The 18,953-nt window shown below is 40.2% G+C and overlaps 1 protein-coding gene across 1 annotated transcript; it reads left to right on the forward strand.

The window, feature by feature from the left end:
* Window positions 1–309: 309 nt before the first annotated feature.
* Window positions 310–13,445, forward strand: LOC141767637 (thiamine transporter 1-like). The gene is made up of 5 exons (XM_074635132.1): window positions 310–505; window positions 4,534–5,275; window positions 10,719–10,911; window positions 11,542–11,683; window positions 11,996–13,445. The coding sequence occupies exons 1-5, from the start codon at window positions 317–319 to the stop codon at window positions 12,128–12,130; spliced, it is 1,401 nt and encodes a 466-aa protein (XP_074491233.1). The 5' UTR covers window positions 310–316; the 3' UTR covers window positions 12,131–13,445.
* Window positions 13,446–18,953: the final 5,508 nt, after the last annotated feature.

Below are 18,953 nucleotides of genomic sequence, written 5' to 3' on the forward strand. Positions count from 1 at the left end.
CAGGAATGAGAGTGTTTTGTATAAAGACAGAGGAGGAGACAGTATTTATTATAACCCGCTGGAGCCCCAGGGGCTCACCACCTCATATTTCATCTTAATGCATCTTCACTCACAGCCTCACATTTTTTTTCCTGTCTCGCCGTAGAAAACTTCAGAGGAGAGAAACAACAATGGCAAAGCAGGTGACTCGGTGTTCACAATCAGTCTCACCTTGGCCTTATCTGGGGCTCCCATATCTTAACAGATTAAACTGCCTAAATTAGACTGTGCTCTCGCCGGACACAGCGAGACGTCCCCGGGGAGCCGGAGAGGAACGATGGGTTTTTGCTGGAGCGGGGAGTGTGGCGGCAGTTGCCGGGCAGGCCATTATATGCCCTGCCATGCTGGTTGGGTGGGCCCCACTGTGCCGCTCTGCATCTATGGTTTCTGCTCCATGATGAGGCCTATAGAGCCCTTCATGACAGAGTTTCTCACAGGAACGTACAAGAATCTCACCACCGAGCAGGTGAGGCACTGAGCTATGAAATGAGATATGTGACTGCTGTACAGTGATGGAAGCCTTATAGGTTATTAGATTTGCTCGGTTTTTAATATACATAATATGAATAATGTAAATTCATGTAAACAGAGTTATGAATATAAAGTATGAATCACGGTAATGGATGTTTGGTTTCAAGGTACATTTGTCCATGTATACTCAGAACTATAGAAACTGCTTTATTGTAATGTGTTTCAAATAACTAATTATTGGTTACAAATTTAATATGCAAATAAATATTAAAAGCCAATATAATTATATATCATTATCCATGCCATTATGGCATATTCCTACTCTGTTTATCACTTCAAAGGCATTAAGGTGGCTATGTTTATCCCTAATATAATATAGTAAATGGTCAGTTTAAATTGGAGATGATGTTTGAATAACAAAGTCCAAAAACCGTGTAAGATTTTTTTACATGTACCCTACTATGTCATGGTTATTGGCTTTTCTGGCTTTCCTTTTATTCTTCTTTTGACCTGTGAAGGGAAACAATCAAAAGCACAATAGTTAACAGTTCTCTATATGCTGCTATATACTATTCAGAGCATTAATATATCAGCAAACAACTATTTGCTATGTAAAGATATAGAGGCGTAATTTCTACCTGAGCAGAGACTGAAGTCACTCTCCCACTATGTGTGTTGTAATCTGAGCTTCTACTTGTTTTGTTGACATGGCCGGGCTGGCCATGCTTGTTAGCTCTGTCAGCACTGTCTCCGTTGTTTTCACTGTTAGCGCTGTTAGCATTGTTAGCTGCGAGCCATCGGCTCAACCGTCACCATGTTGAGAGCCGTGTGCAGGCAAAATAAATGCTCTCAATCTTGCATTTAGCAACTTTAAACAAATGTCTAAAGATCCATTAGCAGCCCCTAGTGACAGTAGTGTTCATGCCACAACATGGCTAACCTTTTAGACTTCAAGCATCTCTGGGCTACATGGAAGTGTGGGCATGGGGGTCATTCAGAGACATTCGCTTGACTATTTTGTTTATACTTATATACTTAAACAATTTTCAATATGACATTTATATGTTTTTTTCTTTTCCGTTTTGAACCAAGGATGCATAAAGAGAACTGGATACAGCGTTCAAGGACCTAATGATTTAAATAATGGCTATTTAAGTGTTCGTTTTGGGAAGCTGATTTACCTAGAACAAAAATATCTTATCTTATCCTGTATTATCTTGTGTATGATTTACAGATTCTATCCCAATGTAAGTCTATGGGAAAAAATATTTGTGGGCCCAATGCCACCATGTGACGGACACGGAAGTTGTAGTACCACCATTTGGCCAATATGTAAAATTTGGGAGGCTTGTTTCTAACCTGCTTCCTGAGAGGAGTTGTATCAACCAATTAGCTTGTTTGATGCTCACGATTGATGAATGACACGATTTGGGAGGTGTGTGCATCAGCTCCATGGTTACCCATAGCACACCCTTAACCCACGGAGGCGTTTACATGTATCTTTGGAGAAATTCCATAGCCTCATTATCTGGGAACTATATATAACCACGGCAAACTGAATTGCCATTCATTGCTGAATTTTACCATTACCATTATGACCTGACTAAAAAAAAAGGTTCAGAAGATCACTAAAATAATAGCCGTTTCGACTGTTATCAGTTGACAGTTATCTGACTTCCGCTTTTGCTGCTGTCATATTTACTACGGTCGCTAGAGGTCGCTGTCATCTTCTTTTTATTCCTTCTTTCGGTGATCGCCCATGTGAATCGATGATAAAACCTACTAGTGGGTGTAGCAGGCCCCTTCTGACTCACATCTATGAGGCTTATAACCACTGATATCTGGCCAGTTGTTGTTAAGAAATATTATCCTTCTCTGGACCAAACAAATAGAAGAAATAACCAACATCTCTACCATCATTCTTCTCTCCCAAAGGGCAAATGTGTAAAATACTTGGGGTTGTTAAGACTACCCGTTTGAAGTAAAGCAATCAAATGTTGTGTTAATCATTTAACATTTCAGCTTAGAGGAACGATTCTTATTGTAATATTTATTACTTCTTTTCATTATTCACCAACATGTTATTTTCCCTCCATACATGAAAGAATAATGTAGAGTCGACACAAACTGATGTAAGCATAAACTAGACTAACATCATCAGAGCTGTTGTCTACATGAGTGAATTCAAAGGTTTTTTGGTGCAGACTGAGGGGAACAGGAGAGCCTCTGCAGTATCACGCCTCACATGGTGGCATTAAGAAGAAAACTAAATGGGGTCCTTCACACCTCTGCAATGACAATCACTTTGCGATGCACAATGCAGGACGGGAGCCACTTTGTTCACACAAATTATGGCAGGTTCACTCAAGGTGTACTCATTTCATGCTCAACCATGTATGATGCAAATTACCTTTTCAACTTGTGGTCCTGAGTGGCTTTTGAGATTTCATATGAACTTGTAACTAAGTTTGTGAACAAAGTGCAAATTCAATTTCCTGTTCCAACCACACCAACAAAGTACATTTTGATACAAGAGTGACTAAAATATGCTCAAAGTATATTGTAGTTGTTTCAGGAAAGATTACTACCAACCTGATATGTTGATCTTTTCACTTAAGGAGCTCTCAAGGTGAATTAGAAGGAACACTTTCCAATAAAGATTTGTGACTTGCTTTTTTCACAGAATTACTACTGGAGTGGGTTTGCAGTCCGTGTTTATTCACCATAAGCAGGAAATGTCTTCATTGTACAGACTTTAGTTGCAGCTGTTAGATCCTTACTGATATCCAGATTTACCTAATAGTCCGTCTCTTTTTGTTCTTTTTCTCCAGTTTCTCTCCTAATACGGACACAAATCTATTTCAATGTGCATTTGCTTTTTGTCATTGTGAAAAAGTTTTGATTTGTAGCTGCTGATTGGTAGGCAAAACTGAAAAAAGTAACACCCACAACCCGCTGTACCAAAGTGTTGGTTAAGAGGATAGTTTGACCTCATGGTTGCACTAAGACAAATTAAGGAAGGGGGGGGGGGGGGGAGATAATTGGGATTTATTCTCTGGGGACAGATGAATCAATATCTAACCATTATATGAAATTGTAAACCTTGAGATTTGCTTACGATTTCAAATTACACTATATGAGATTGGTGTACTCCACCAATTCCAATATAAAGCTCTGCCATGTTTCTACAGTAGCCCAGAACGGTCTAACCAAACACTGGATCTAGAGAGAGCCTTTTGCGTTTTTGCGTTACCTGAAGGCCACCATTGTTCTCCGACATGCTTGTGAAACTGCGGTAACATGAGCTGCAGAGTGCAAAACTGTGGTAATGCCAGCCCAACATCTGACTTCTGTTGCTCTTAAAGTAGTGTAATTATGGTAAGGATGGCCTCTGAGTGAGGCGAACTGCGTTACCACAGTCTTGGAAAGGGATGAGTGAGTGGAGTGGTACTAAGTTGGTTGCAATCTGCAACCACACCAATAGATGCCACCAAATCCTGCACACTGTACCTTTAAGGAATGTAACTTTAAACTTAATCCAGAAAATAAAATATTTAAGAGTCCTTCAAGTAATAGCACACATTTGGAACACCAACAAATGGCTGCTGTCATCAACGTATATTGGTTTTTTTTCAGCTGATAGAGATTTAGGTTGCAGATTTGAAATTGTGCCACTGCCATAAAACCCATCTTTGAATCTTATTTCAGTCAAGGCCCAAGTGGAACACAATAAAAAACAACTTAACGGGAACAGCAATTTAAGGTACCTGCCTTTCAAGCTGCAGCCATTGTGTCTATTTGATTAATATTTGAATTTCTCAATTTGTCACATTATCAACCTCATTCGTGCTGCTTCCTGTTCCATCATGTGCATGCAGAAGTCATTTTTCATTGATAATGAACAGAGGTGGAACTGCATCTGGTGTGCTGCTGACATCGTGTTTTAACAGATACTCTTGCAATCAGCAGTTACGACTCATTTTCTAAAAAAGTAATTAGGTCTCTTGCTTCCTCCATATCCAGGTGACGAGACAGGTTTATCCTGTGTGGACTTATTCCAGCCTGGTTTTCCTCATCCCGATCCTCCTGGTGACAGACTTCCTCAGGTACAAGCCTGTACTCATCCTCCAGGGGCTCAGCTATGTCACAGCATTTCTGCTGGTACTAGTTGGCTCGGGGGTCCACTCGGCTCAGTTGGCCTTCTTCAGCTACAGCATTGCCATGGCAGCGGATGTGGCCTATATCTCCTACATTTACAGCGTGGTGCAGCCTAGCTACTATCAGAGAGTGACCAGTTATGTCAAAGGTGCAATGCTGCTGGGCTACGCTGTGGGTGCTCTGCTGGGCCAACTGCTAGTGTCTGTGGGTGGGGTGTCCTTGTATTGCTTAGCTGTTGTGACTGTCATCTCTGTCTCTGTGGCACTGATAACCAGCTTTTTCCTGCCCATGCCTAAAACTAGTTTATTTCTTAAGGGCACACATTCTGCACAACAGGGAAGCTCAGGCGAAGACAGTCACGACTCTGAAGGACAAGACTTTTGCGCGACGGCCGCCAAGCATGTTGGGAGGATGTTCAGAAGGCTCGCGTCGGACTGTAAGAAATGTTATTCCTCCGTGGCTGTGCTCTTCTTCTGCATATGGTCAGCTACAGGGAAATGCGGCTTTTACCAGGTCGCGGGGTACGTCCAGGTCCTCTGGGCAGATATGCAGCCTCACAACTTCACAGCCTACAACGGAGCGGTAGATGGCATCAGTACATTAATAGGTAACTATAATGCAGCATTATTAGCACCATTTCAACCAGTTTTGACATTAAAATGTAGCTTTTATGGTGGTAATGCATCATCTCCACTGGCTGCCTGACAACCTGACGGTGATGTCAAGACTTCAGGAAGTTACTTCTCCTTGCAAAGAAATATCCGGCCAACACAGTGTCACGGCAGTTCGTGAAATAGTCACGAAATATAATTTATTTGATTTGTGTATACATAGACATCAATTTATCCCTTTCCGTTCACAACGCTCAGCACGACTTTCAACAATGTATTTTTTGTGCGTTTTCCTACGAATGTCCAGCAACATGTGACGCAAGTGTCAATTTACGCTCCAGTCTTTTCAAAATAAAACTACTTAGTTAGGTTTAGGAATAGATCAACTCGGTTAGGCTTAGGCAACAAACTACTTAGTTAGGCTTAGAAAAAGATTGCAGTTTGGGTTGAAATAACTACGGAAGTGTTTTAACTTCGGAAGTTATATGATAAAAAATCAACTTGGAATTGTGGTTTCACACAGGACACGAACACCGGTTTCCTGGGCTGTTTTTTTGCCCCGCCCATCCACCCCAAAGTCCTCCCTACGTGGCGTTCGATTACATACAAATTGATTTCATGCTGACCATCATGAAAAAAATGTGAAATTCTTGTCTATGTACACGAATCAATACATAAAATTCTGTGACTATTTCAAACCCAGGACATCCTGTAACTCTCTGTAAACCTGCAACCTGTCGTTTTTACTTTTCGATTTTGTGCGGGTTAAACAAATGAGACATAATGTATTAATTATTGAGCTTTCGAGGTGCTGGATGGCGGATTTTGTTTTCTAAACATTTTCATTAAAGCTTATGGCTGTTGTACACATTCCGCTACAAATAATAATTGAATAAATAGGCAGAGAGAAAACACAATCCCTTTCTATTATCAGTATTTCACAACCCCCAAAGTATGGCAGACAATAGGAGCAGCATTAATTAGACTATTTAATTGCCTGCTCTCATCCCCAGATGGGTATAGCAGCTGCTGCCATCCAGCCAGTACACTTTTATTGATTATAGTACTGATACATTCCTGTATTCCCCAGAAGCCAAAGGCAATTACTCTGTGTAAACCACATCCAGCTGTATGCTTTTCACTTGTAAATGGTTCTGCCCAACATGCAGTCAAGCTGTAGGGCCCTATGTCTGATATTTCCCCAAAGATTCCTGTTGTATTCTCCTCTGTTCCACTCTTAGAAAAACATCCCTGAGGAAAAAACCTGGTGGAAACCGATAGGGAGAATATGAATATGGATTACCAGCATGATAAAATACGGCAGAAAAGCACAACATAATTTACTATTTTCACATTCAGCTTATTAATAACTGTACTGTATGTCCTGGAGCTTGAAAGCAAAATTTTTTAGTAGCTCATTAGGATTAAGATAAAACAATGCGTATGCAGAACAAACTGAGTTATGTTCAGTTGTATTGTTTTGTAAAGTATGATTTTCAAGGAGAAGGAGTTACAGGACGCCACAACCCATCTATTTGTCTATGGTCTCAAGCAGTAATTACTTATCATTTACACTTCAAACATTCACAGGGTAAGCATTGGCATCAACATTTTGCTATCACTCATGCACTACCATAACAATAATACACGTTAAGTATAATTGTCACTCCTATATCAAAATGATAGCAGCAGCCAAGGCAAGTATTACAGTACATATAGCTGCTATTCACATATCCAATAGTAATGACATATAGGGCACACATCACATTGCTAGCCTTCGCATCTAAATAAGTATGGCCATCCCTCACATATACTAATAACATTTCATTGGAAAAATAGCATCCTCATATAGTTATCATTCATATGTCATAATGTAAGAAACATACCTGGCAAAAAGAGCAGTTATCCAACACATTTCTATCATTCAAATACAGTAGAAACACATATTCCTACCTACCGCCACCATCACGAAAACATTTATCACATCGCTTAAACTTACACTTAAACTTTAGTACAATTGTCATATTCATACAGGTACATACATGAAATTTGATCTCTGCATTTTACCCATCCTAAGCCTTTTTTTTTGGAGAAGTGGGGTGCTATAAACCGCCCAGGGTGCAACTTGGGGTCCAGTGTCTCGCACAAGGACACTTGTCCACGACATGCGGACAGTAGGAGCCGGGGATCGATTCGCCAACCTTGTAGTTAAAGTACAATCAACTCTACCCACTGAGCTACAGCTGCCATCAAACACTTATCGTAGTTATAACAGCATGACCTACAATGCGAGCCATTTCTCACAAACCATGATAATAACATCTTACATATTATTGTTGGGTTGTCTTATTTCACAGTTTGTGGGTTGGTAAGCACTCCAGATACCCAGATAAAGTGAATTTTTCATGATATGTCCCCTTTAAGTCAATGGATAATTATATGCCATATAAGACATAGTTTCAGTCAGGACATTCCCCTCCCCAGGTCAGGGATGTCCAAGATTTTTCATTTAATTTGGCATGAAAGGTCATGCTAAATATATTTCCGTTTACATTCAGGCCACACACTGGAGCTCAAAGCGTGCAAATTCAAATTTGACTCCCCCACATACAACACACATACAGTATGATGTTATCTAATTAGCGTGAAAAGCCAAACACAGCGTGTTGTCACATATTTTCTCCTCATCTATGCCACACACATTACAAAGTGGTTCATCAACAGTGTGACCTGCATGCAGCTTGGGTTTGAACCTTCAAAACTACAATCACAGTGAAACCAATCATGTCATCAGGGTTAACTCTTATGGGCTTGAAGACTACACATTTTTAACAGAAAGACTATGTTTCAAACCGGTGTCATGGAGTTCAAAAGACGTGGGCATGTAGAGGCAAATCTGGAGTTGCATCTTGGGAAATAAAATGCAGTGTTTTTGCAGCTATAGAACCATCGTAGGGAATAAAAGTCATATCTTCACCATCAATTCTGACCATTCTTCTTTTAGCCACACTAGCGGCATGGCTCTATGGATGACCACGTCGGTCGGTCTGTCCACTTCTTTGGTCCGGACTTAAATATCTCAACAATGGATTGCTATGGTATTTGGTATGTGTGGTTCCCAGTGGATGAATCCTAATCACTTTGGTGATCCTCTAACTTTCAAGATCTCTTTAAGTTCCCTGCAACATTTTCACATGCAACGGTTCATATGATATCTTACAAAAAGTTAGAATAAAGTTGTCGTCTTTGCGGTGTGTTCCGACGAAGGCGACGGGAGGCGACTCAACAAGCGGCCTTTGTCGCCGCTAGTTCTTTGATGTCAGGTTGGTGTATCTGTGCCTTAAGTACGGAAGTTCTGTGACAAAAAACACTTAGTTAGGTTAAAGACGAAGAAGATCTTGGTTCGGTTTAGAATAACACTAGAAGTGGCATAACTTAAGTACACAAGTTACGTGACAATGTTTTTTGACCTACCCAACCATCCCTACGGGGCGGTCACCGCTCTTTATATTTCCTTGTTCACAATTACGAATTATTACTTTTCGTAGGTATAGCTATGAATAGTGTATAAAAACAGCCTGCTTGCTGTTGCATATAAAATGGGTTACATTATAGAAATCAGTACCAAGTATCCAATTAAACTGAGATATGAGAACCAATTTGGTATTTAGCTTAAACTCCTGCAGTTTGAACATACTGTAGAGCCCAGCTGCATTATTGATCCCTCTCTACAGAATGAAGCTGTACAGCTGGCTCCTGCTGACCCCGCTAAGCCTCCAATTGACACTGCTGGTGGAAACTGGTCTAATTATTTAGTCTCCATTTGACCCCCCTGTGCTAATCAGAGCCAAGGGGATTGATTAAGTATTTCTTAAATACACACAAGCCCGAGTGGTGTCCGTGTTGGACTATTAGCACTGATTGACCACGAATGGACATGGACTCAAAGGAAATGTACACATTTAAATGAGTGAAGCAATTATACCCAGACGTTCTTTATATCCTAGTGGATAAAGAGCTCTGTGTGAATAGATCCACGTCTCTGGGGACTCAGAGTTTTTCCCTATTTACAAACTAAACTCAACTCAGGCTTAGTTTTTAATCAATCTTCAGCAATTACAAGAAAGGTTTGACAAGTAATGTGAGATGAAGAGATGGAAAGTGAAGAGATGGAAAGTGAAGGGACGAAACGGGCGAGAATTTCAAAGGATAAAAAGAGGAAGAAAAAGGGGATACAAGTGTCTTAAAATATCCAATTCTTCAAAGAGTCACTCTCTGGAGTCCCCAACTTTACCTCCATCCACAGGGATAAAGGTCTCATAGCTCCTTCACATGTGGTGAGAGGGGCTTTGTGATGTGTCACTGTGCCACCCTGTGGCTGAAATGAGAAATGTCACTTTCCAAAAGAGACTGTTACCTGCTCAGTGTCAATATCAGAGAGGAATTATATTATCTATAATATGTTTCCCTGCTACTAAAGATTGTTATAGTATCATGTAGAGATAGAGACTATGTGATACAGTTACTTACTCAGTAACTGTATTGCTGTGCGGGATGAACTGTGAAACAAAATTGGAAAGAAAAGGGAATTTCAGTTATGAATGAATGAATTGAAGTGCTTTTTTTTGTTACTTATTGTAGACAGTAAGCAGCAAAACATTAGCCTGACATCGCCAGACCTTAATGAGAATTAGAGCAAATAAAACACATTTGTTTGGTTCCTAGGCAATCAAAACATAACATGTGCCACATAACCTAATATATTAATATGCATCACACAATCATACACTAAAAACATATACTATAACAACCATATGATATGAGGGGCATTTGTCTTTTATATTTCTTCCTAAATCAAATAATAGTCTGTGTCCAATACGGCAGCTCTTTCTCGTTCCCCGTTGCAAGTCCATATTGAGTCCCTTATCCATAATGTAACGGTCGCTTTCTGTATTTCCAGTTCATTCAGGTTGTCTGTTTTAGAACCTTTTGACATCAGGGCAAAACCCTGTGTGCCAACTTCACCACAGCCATGCCAGCACATTTCTGAAAAAGTATTTTTTTAAACTCTTTGGTGTTAGAAAAGCCCCCATTATCTTATACCTTACAAAATGTTCTTTATTCATGTTTTTTTAATGTATTTATTTTATTTATGGAATTGTTATGTTGCCATCCAGGTGACTGTGTTTGTGTGGCAGGTTTCTTTTCTTTAATTTTGAAGTATTGGGGTGAATTCAGAGTTCCTATCAAAATTGCTATTTAATAGAAGAAATTGCTAATTGATAGAATTAAAAGGAGCACGGAGATATATTGTTTTTGACTCTGCTTGTATTCTTTTTTTTGTTCCCCGCAATGTGCCTAAATCATAAAAAGAAATCAGCTTCTCCTTAGTCCCCCCATAGTGATGCACTGACTCAGAGTGATTGTGTCCTCCTTTAGGAGCTGCAGCCACTGTCGCTGTGGGACACGTGTCTCTGGAGTGGTCTGTGTGGGGGGAACTGGTCCTGGGGGGCTTCACATTCCTGATCGCTGGGGCTTTATTCCTAATGGATCTGACTGACAACATCTGGGTCAGCTACACGTTCTACTTCCTCTTCAAATCAGTTTACATGCAGCTCAGCACCATCTGCACGTAAGAATACAATATGGATGTGTCAGCAGCGCATCAATCCACAAACACTGTGTACCAATATGAACACATGAATCAGTATAGAATTTTCAAATATACAGTATATGATGCCCACAAAGATGTTTTGTGTTTTTTAAACAAGTCTAGATGTGCCTTGTGAGCCATTATGGGCTGTTATGGTTCTGTGGTGAGTGGAGAGTATTCTAAACCTCCAAACACGTCCTAACCATAGTTAATGTTGTTGTAGCACATTTAACGACAGAATCGCTTTACTGACCCTTTGTGCAGGTTAGTCTAGCTTTTTAATGGCACTTTCTTGTGTTATCTGGGCTCCAGCCATGCTTCGTACTCAGATTGTGTAAAGATTTCCACCCTGAGCATGACATAAATCAATTACATCCACCGCTAACACCAACAGTTAAAGGAATTGTTCTGGTTGTTTCCAACCTGGGTTATTTTACTTAATTTGTATTATTGTGACTCTCAAATCTATCTTGTCCACACAGTGTGGGACTAAATGAAAAACTTTCAGTGAAACTATTTTAGCTAGCTTGTCCTTCGTTTTAGGTCCTCCTTCATTTTAATATAAGTACAATATTAAAGTATTTTCATTAGCATGTATGTCTATCCCAGTTTTCAGATAGCCAAGACGCTGAAAAGGGAGCGCTATGCGTTGGTATTCGGCATGAACAGTTTTCTGGGCACAATCCTCCAGAGTGTCCTCACCGTCATCGTCATCAGCTCCAAGTCTCTACAGCTCACCATCACCTCGCAGGTGCTGCTCTCACAAATCACACACTGAGTTCAGGAGATGCTTTGAGCTTAACATTAGATATATGCTTTATATTTTGTAAGGAGAAGATTGAGTAATATAACTGGGGTTATGAAGAGCTTTTACAACAAGTTTGGAAATTGGATATTATCAATACAATGGAGAAGAAACTGCATTTGAATAAATAAGTGAAAGACAATTAAGAGTACTGAAAAAAAAGCCTCAGGACAAAATGATGCTGTTTGAAGGGCAATTAATGAATGATTTTTATAAATCATCATCCACAGTGCAAGTAATCCTCTCATGTCTTTTCAGTTCCTGATCTACGCTTCGTACTTTGTTGCCATTTCCCTGCTGTTCATAGTCAGAGGTGTGTATACTGTGCTCCACATGAAGCGTCCCGCTGGGGGCAACCAGGCAGAGAGAGCCACCAGCCTGCCAGATGCCTAACGCCTGTGAAGACCCTCCAAAATAATGAGGATTTTTAACATATTTGTCATCAATTATTACAGCAGCAGCAGCAACATGTACATCAAGATATTCAATCAATCAAAAAGTGACTGTGGTTGAGTTATTTATCAGTCTGTCATCAGCAGGATTTAACTCATCGATTCTACAGACGTGCTGTGGCTGAAATAGTGAAAGTGTAATCTCTAAATGTGTCCACTAGAGGACACTACCTGCACAATATAAAGAATAACACCACAAAGCAGCTCTGTGGTGGTTTAATCTGAACACAGAAATGTTTGACTATCTATGTAATGTATGGTTTTAAAGCAAATATAACTAGTATAAATAAGTGAACCGTGACATGTTTTGGACAGCAATGTGTCTTAGAAGTCTTTCCAAGATGCTGACGAAATCTATTTTGTTTCCAATATTTCTTTGCATGTATCGTTGTGTGTTCACTTATGTGTAACTAATGCCTCTACAACCAGTCTAATAAACTTAACTGACTGACTGAAATTACTTATCAGGCTGGCAGGATAATGTATTTAGGCTCTGTTACAAATACTGCACAGCCTCCCCAGCACAAACAGCCTGCTCTCATTATATCCCAACACGTTCTCATCCCAACTCGTCCCGCCCCTTGGGGTCACTCTATTTTCGGCATCAAAGCCACTATAGTTAACCTTGGCGTCACTTTAGGATTAGGCAAAAAAAAAACTATAGTTAAGGAAATAACTACATGGTTTGGCTTAAATCTACTACGTTTGTACAGTGAAAATGGCGCTGAACCTTGTGTACACAGGACATAAAGGAACATCTGATTAACATGGCACATGGGACACGAACGGCGGTATCCTGGATAACAGCCCTGTGTTTGTTGGACCCGTCCACCTCCCGTCCTGCCCACTGTGCGACTCTTTCCCTCTTTAAACTATGTCACCACACTCCCAGTGCACTTTCTCGTTAGCGTTTTATGTTGCCATGGATGGGTTTATATTGTAGTTAATGGAACGCCCAGTGCGCTTCATACCGGCGCTAAAGGGTGCCGTGTGTGTACCGACGGCTGTGACAAAGCTTCGGTATTTAACGCCATGGGAATGACAACAGGCTGTATATTTCTGGTGAATATCATTCAAACACTTTCTCTACTGCTACTTAAAGACATACTTCCTGGTTTTAATATAGCTTCCCAGATCCCTCTAAGTGCCTCTCAGCTTGCTGTTGATGTTTTGACACTTAATTAAGAATAAGCTAGGGGTAAATTAGGTGAGTTAGAGGCACCATTAGGTGCAATAGGGAGCATATAGCAACATGTCGTTGCCAGGTAACAAACCCATTTGTTTTTGAGGCTGTGTTAAAAAAGGTCTGATTCAATCTGCTGTGGCTTCTGGTGTGTTTCTATAAACGCTTTTATTGAATAGGTGTATACGGGCATGCTTTGCATAAATGTTTATTTCCAGGAAGTAAATCGATGAAGTAGGACTAAACATGTGCTGTAATCATCGTCCTCCTTGGAAAGTGACCTTGTTATGATTCAGGTTCAGTGCTGCGATTCTTAGCAGGTGGTGCATAAACCCGATGCTCCAGTTCTGCATGTTTATATTAGTCTATAAGCAATGTCTGTCCTCATTCGTGGACACCTTAGCAGTCGGGAAGACAGGGGAAACAAACGGAAATGACGCTCCACAAGTGGTAAGATGATGAATGTGTAGTCACGTCTGACCTATAATTCATAATTAAAACAGTGAAATAATTAAGGTTCCAAGATGGATGACGGGGGTAGCTATTAGCCAGAATTAGCTGGCATATTGCATGCTAATTGATCATATCTTGATGACGACATGTCCCTTGGTTTTGTCTGGTGCTGTCATTAAGACTTGTATTAAATCTATAGTGAAGAGCTTCTTTGCCACTCAAAACTAGAGCTGGAAAATTAAGAGTATCTAATTGCAACATTATCAGGTTAAATAAGTAGTTTGGTTTTATGTAGTCAGTAAATATATCAGTTAACAAATACATTGATTTGTCTTTTCTGCTGTGTTGTTGCAGCTCATCTGCTCATGAAAGTGACAACAGGTGTGCATCTGGTTGAAGGAAGGGTCAATTAGTTCTAAAGCAGGTGACACTGTCCTAAAGTTGATGCATTTATGTGTGCACTTGTGTGCGCCCAATGCAAAATGTTGGTATCAACAATAATAAGCACAAATATCTCTATCTAAGTATCTATTTTGTTTCTTAATGTGTATTGTTTTCTTTGTATGACAGTGCCTGTTTAGCTCACCCCCGTTCTTACCTGAACAGATGGTAGGTTCCATGTTCAGGTGAGACTGATTGAATATATCAGTCCCTGGTGTGTAGCAGTAGGGTTGGTTGGTGGTGTCTTGTTGTGGGGTTTCATTTTTAGCAATGCTAGCAGCATGGCTATAGGGACGGCAATGTCAGTCAATTCCAATTTACCGAATACTTTGTTTTGCACTCACCTGTACGTTGTGTTTAGTGCTAAACAGCAAGTGATAGCATGCTAATATGCTAAAAAAGGATGGGGAAAATTGTATCTGTGTGCACCAATGTGCTTTGGACCTGCTCTCTGAAGTCTCTCCTGTCACAAAAATCATACTTCATCATGAACTACCGGAGTTGTGCAGCTTTATATGTATTTAGAATTATATGTATTTTTGGAAACACACAATTTTTGCTTGTGTTTTTAAATTATTATTTTTTTAATACCACCAGTTTTAAGTGATAAAATTGTTAGTTGGGGTGAACTGGCCCTTTTAACACATTTGACATGAGGGAAGCAGCAGACATCTTGACGTGTCTGTCTCTTCTATATAAATGTCACAGTGAGCCATGACAGTGTGACACTGAGCCAGCATGCCCAACACCAGGACCCCAAAATTACAGCAGCTAAAGGAAATTCAGCCATGATTAACTTCATTATTCACACTTGTGCTTTTCCTGCTGTGAAAGGTCAAAATGTCTTCTGTGAAATAAGGCCTATTGGGATAATGCGTCTCCCTGTGAGAATCAATTCCTGGAACAGATTTGTCGGGTTAAAAAAAAACACTGTCTATACAATGTTGTAAGAGGAAACAAGGATGTGGGTTCATACAATCATCCGCGTCGTATCACACTATCAGCTGCTCAGCAAATAAGCCGCTACACACCTTATTGCAGTTTGCTGAGGTCATACAGTCATACAGTCATCATGCCCTCAACCCTGACAGAAAAGAAAACAACCTGCAGTTCACTTGGGATGGATTTATTGAATGAGAGGCAGAAGCACTAAAGATAGACTCAAATTAATGAGCTTCTTAATACTTTGGCTGACGCACGGGTTTATTGCATATTACAATCCTCATGGACCACATAACACAGTGTATATGTGATAATGGTTAGTATATGTACACAAAATAAAATCTTAGTGTAAAGAGTAACGCAAGGCAAAAATTCACAAAAAGTTTGGTGTGAACGCAGCATAAGTCCTTCAAAGTAATTAGAAGGAAATAAATGGTCACATTATACATTTTTTGAATGCATGAAAATACTTGAGTTGACTCACTATCACTACATTGAGTGTTAGCAGGCATCAAAAATTCCCTTTCATTTAAGTGAGTTTTACTTTATGGCTTTCACTTTGATAAATTATATCACCAAAAGAAATTGCCAAATGTTTTATAATCGGAAGACTGTTCAGTTCGGTGACCGTGTGATCACTGGTTTCTAGTTATAGTCATGTAGGAGAAATCAGTTTGTAGAAATCTCTATTGTACCTCCCACACAAACCTGTTATACAGCCCACATGTTTGCTGCTACATTGCCTCTTTTTCACACTTGTTAGATGCTAGTGGAGGTATTTCATTTTATTCAGCTATTTAATATTTGAAATAACAGACAATAATTATCTTCATTTCCCAACTGTTCATTGGTGCTACTGCCATGCAAGTCTGCCCCAGTTTTTTTCATTGTTGTTCAACTTTCTTTTCTATCTATTAACAGTTATGGTCAGTAATGACAGCCAGGACATTTCCCTTAATGTAGCTAAGAGTCAATATTACTGTAACTCTACAGGTGTGGTTCTTATTTATGATTTCATAGTTGAAGCTCTTTGCAAGTCATTCCCACTGAGCACCCTGTGAAGATAACATATTACATCAACCACTCAACTGGCTTTCTACTTGGTCCAAAATGTCTTTCATAACCATTTTTTTTCAATCTTGTCTTTAATTTCAAGAACTATGTCACTTAAAATCATAATGGCTGACTCACACAGCGATGGCAGCAAGCTATGCCAGGGTATGATCAAACCGCCGGGAGAGATTTGGGTTTACATGTCTCGCTCAAGGACACTGTGACATGTGGACAGCAGGAAGTGGTGATAAAACTGTCAAACGTGCAATTAGAGGACAACCCGCTGAAGAGTCATCCTGAAGAACTCTTCAGACTTTTCCCTTCTCGCATTGACCTTTAGAAGTAGGTTAAGTTGAGCCAGAAAGCTCCACTTGGCTTTTATTATCATCAGTTACCAATCTCTGCTGTGCTGAATTTGGTGCATCTTTGCAGGGAGTGACGAGGCCACCTTTGCATGTATTCATGTAGACTGTGGCTGTGGGGGAGGTGCTTGTGCTTGGGGGGCACAGGACCACAAGATGGTCACATTTACGGACTAAGCGGACTATTACTGCAATATTGAAAAACATTTTTTTTTTAAAGAAATGGCCTACACTTACCTGTCTTCAAATGTATCCATATTATTTTGATATTCCTCTTAATTGGAGGAATCAAACCCCTCAGGCTCTGAAACTCCCTCATCCTTGTCGCTGCTTTGCACAATCGCTGCTAGAACGTCGGCAACTGTAAACTTCCTGAGTGTCCATTGGGTTTACACAAAATATAGAAAGACACATGGATTCACCAATTACTCACGGTGAGAGGCAGATGACGTGTGTGTCGAGCTCTCTTCTCAGTATCCTAGCTTGCCGTGTGAGTCACGTATGATCTCGGAAGAATAAGGACTCGGAACTGGAGAGTCTGCAGATTCCGACAGCATTTGAACTTTTCGGCGCTATACTATTGCAAAGATATTAATAAAACATTGAGTAAAACTTGAGTAACCATGCATGCCTGGTACCAGAGGATTATTATGCTGACGACCTGCTGGTTTTGTAAGGGAAGCCCCCTCCCGTCTTGATCCAACAGTGATCAAACACTTTGTGGGCACACTCACTTGCATTACTCAAGCAATGTTTTATGCATCACTTTGACATGTGGTTCTTCCACCATGTCATGACATTGGGTCCCCACTAGTGATGCATGGGTCAAGTGGGTTTCGTCCAAGCTTAGGTTACTAGAAAATATAACAGGTTTTGGCGGGTCAAAAAGGGACAAAGCAGCGTTCTAAGTAAGTTATTAATAACTTACAGAAACATGCGTACAATAGTCCACCTTCCCTTCCCCTCTCTGTCTCTTTTTCTCAAATACATACACATACACACACACACATACACACAGTCGGGTGGTTGCAGGTAATATAAAACCCTGACCCGTACATCACTAGGCCCTACTAACACAGAATGCCCTTAATCTAGGTTGCTGTTACACAGTCTTCCATGCCAGATAGGCCAGACTGATTGGAGAGGTTATTTATCAATATCACATGTCAGGCACGTGGTTCATTGGTAGGCTACATGTGAGCAGCAGAAGGAAGGGACCTGTGACACTGGTGTTTCTGTTAACATATATTATGATCCATCTAGGCTAGTCCTCCATCCAACCAAGTCGCAAATATGTCAGGATGTCCAACACTTGGCCATCTCTTCCTCTTGCACCCTCTGCCCTCTAAAGTCTGCCTTTACTCTCTGGAGGAGGGCATGGATGGTGTTTGTCCCATCTGTTTCATTATGCACTGTGAGTAGCCAACATCCCCCTCAAAACCCACAGTTTCCGTGCAGTCTGTTAGTCCCCCGGACCCAAAAGAGTAAATAGCCAAAACAGCTTGAGGCTGCATTTTGTAAATATCAAAATGGTTTAACCTCTTTGATCAGATAACATCATATACCTGTGTGCAGATGTTTGCCAGGCCAAGCGAATTGTATCTTCTATGTCCCAAAAATAGCAATAGTTATCATTTTACATCATGATTTAAAGACTTTTTGAGTTTCTTTAAATTATGTGGTACACTTGTGTACACATGTGGTTTAAATGAAGGCCATCCGTGCAAAACACAATGTGAGTGAAGGGAAAAAAGATTAATGTAGAAGCCGTACAATTCAATCTGACAGCCTGAGATAATCACGGAGGCAGACGCAACAACAATGACTAACTAACAGGGTGAATATATTTAAACATGGGGACAATAATTTTGGAATGTCCAGCGTGTACAAGGGGTATTATTACTTCCCTGAACCTATTTGAGCAGTAAGCCTCCTCCTTGTGTAAGCCATGATGGCTTAGTTGTCTAAGCCATAATAATGAAGATGAGGGATCAGAATGGGAAACGCTGGAACATAGTTGCAGGGGATTCGACACCAAAATTAGTATCCAATAAATCTACCAGACAGGACCCTGGGTGTGACGGTGGAAAGTTGATGTTGTCAAAAGAAACCATATAATAATTTTGGAAGTCATGAGGTAAAATAACCTTTCACTGACATTTCTAATCGTTCCAAGCTGTTCCAAACAAAATAGGTTTGCGTAGGATTTGCAGATGAAAATATGGAACAGTTACATCACATTAATGATTATGTGTGCTCTCCCTGTTCAGCCCTGTCTCCCAAAAAGTGCATTCCCATACAAGTAAACTACATTTTCAATTACCATTGGA

Source organism: Sebastes fasciatus, chromosome 5 (genome assembly GCF_043250625.1).
Source record: "Sebastes fasciatus isolate fSebFas1 chromosome 5, fSebFas1.pri, whole genome shotgun sequence".
Classification (NCBI taxonomy): Eukaryota; Metazoa; Chordata; class Actinopteri; order Perciformes; family Sebastidae; genus Sebastes; species Sebastes fasciatus.

Bases quoted from the DNA above. Each gene is read 5' to 3' on its own strand.
- LOC141767637 (XM_074635132.1), top strand. From the start codon at position 317: ATGGGTTTTTGCTGGAGCGGGGAGTGTGGCGGCAGTTGCCGGGCAGGC. The intron at 5,276-10,718 runs GTAACTATAATG...GTCCTCCTTTAG, and splicing joins TGGCATCAGTACATTAATAG to GAGCTGCAGCCACTGTCGCT. The intron at 10,912-11,541 runs GTAAGAATACAA...TGTCTATCCCAG, and splicing joins CAGCTCAGCACCATCTGCAC to TTTTCAGATAGCCAAGACGC.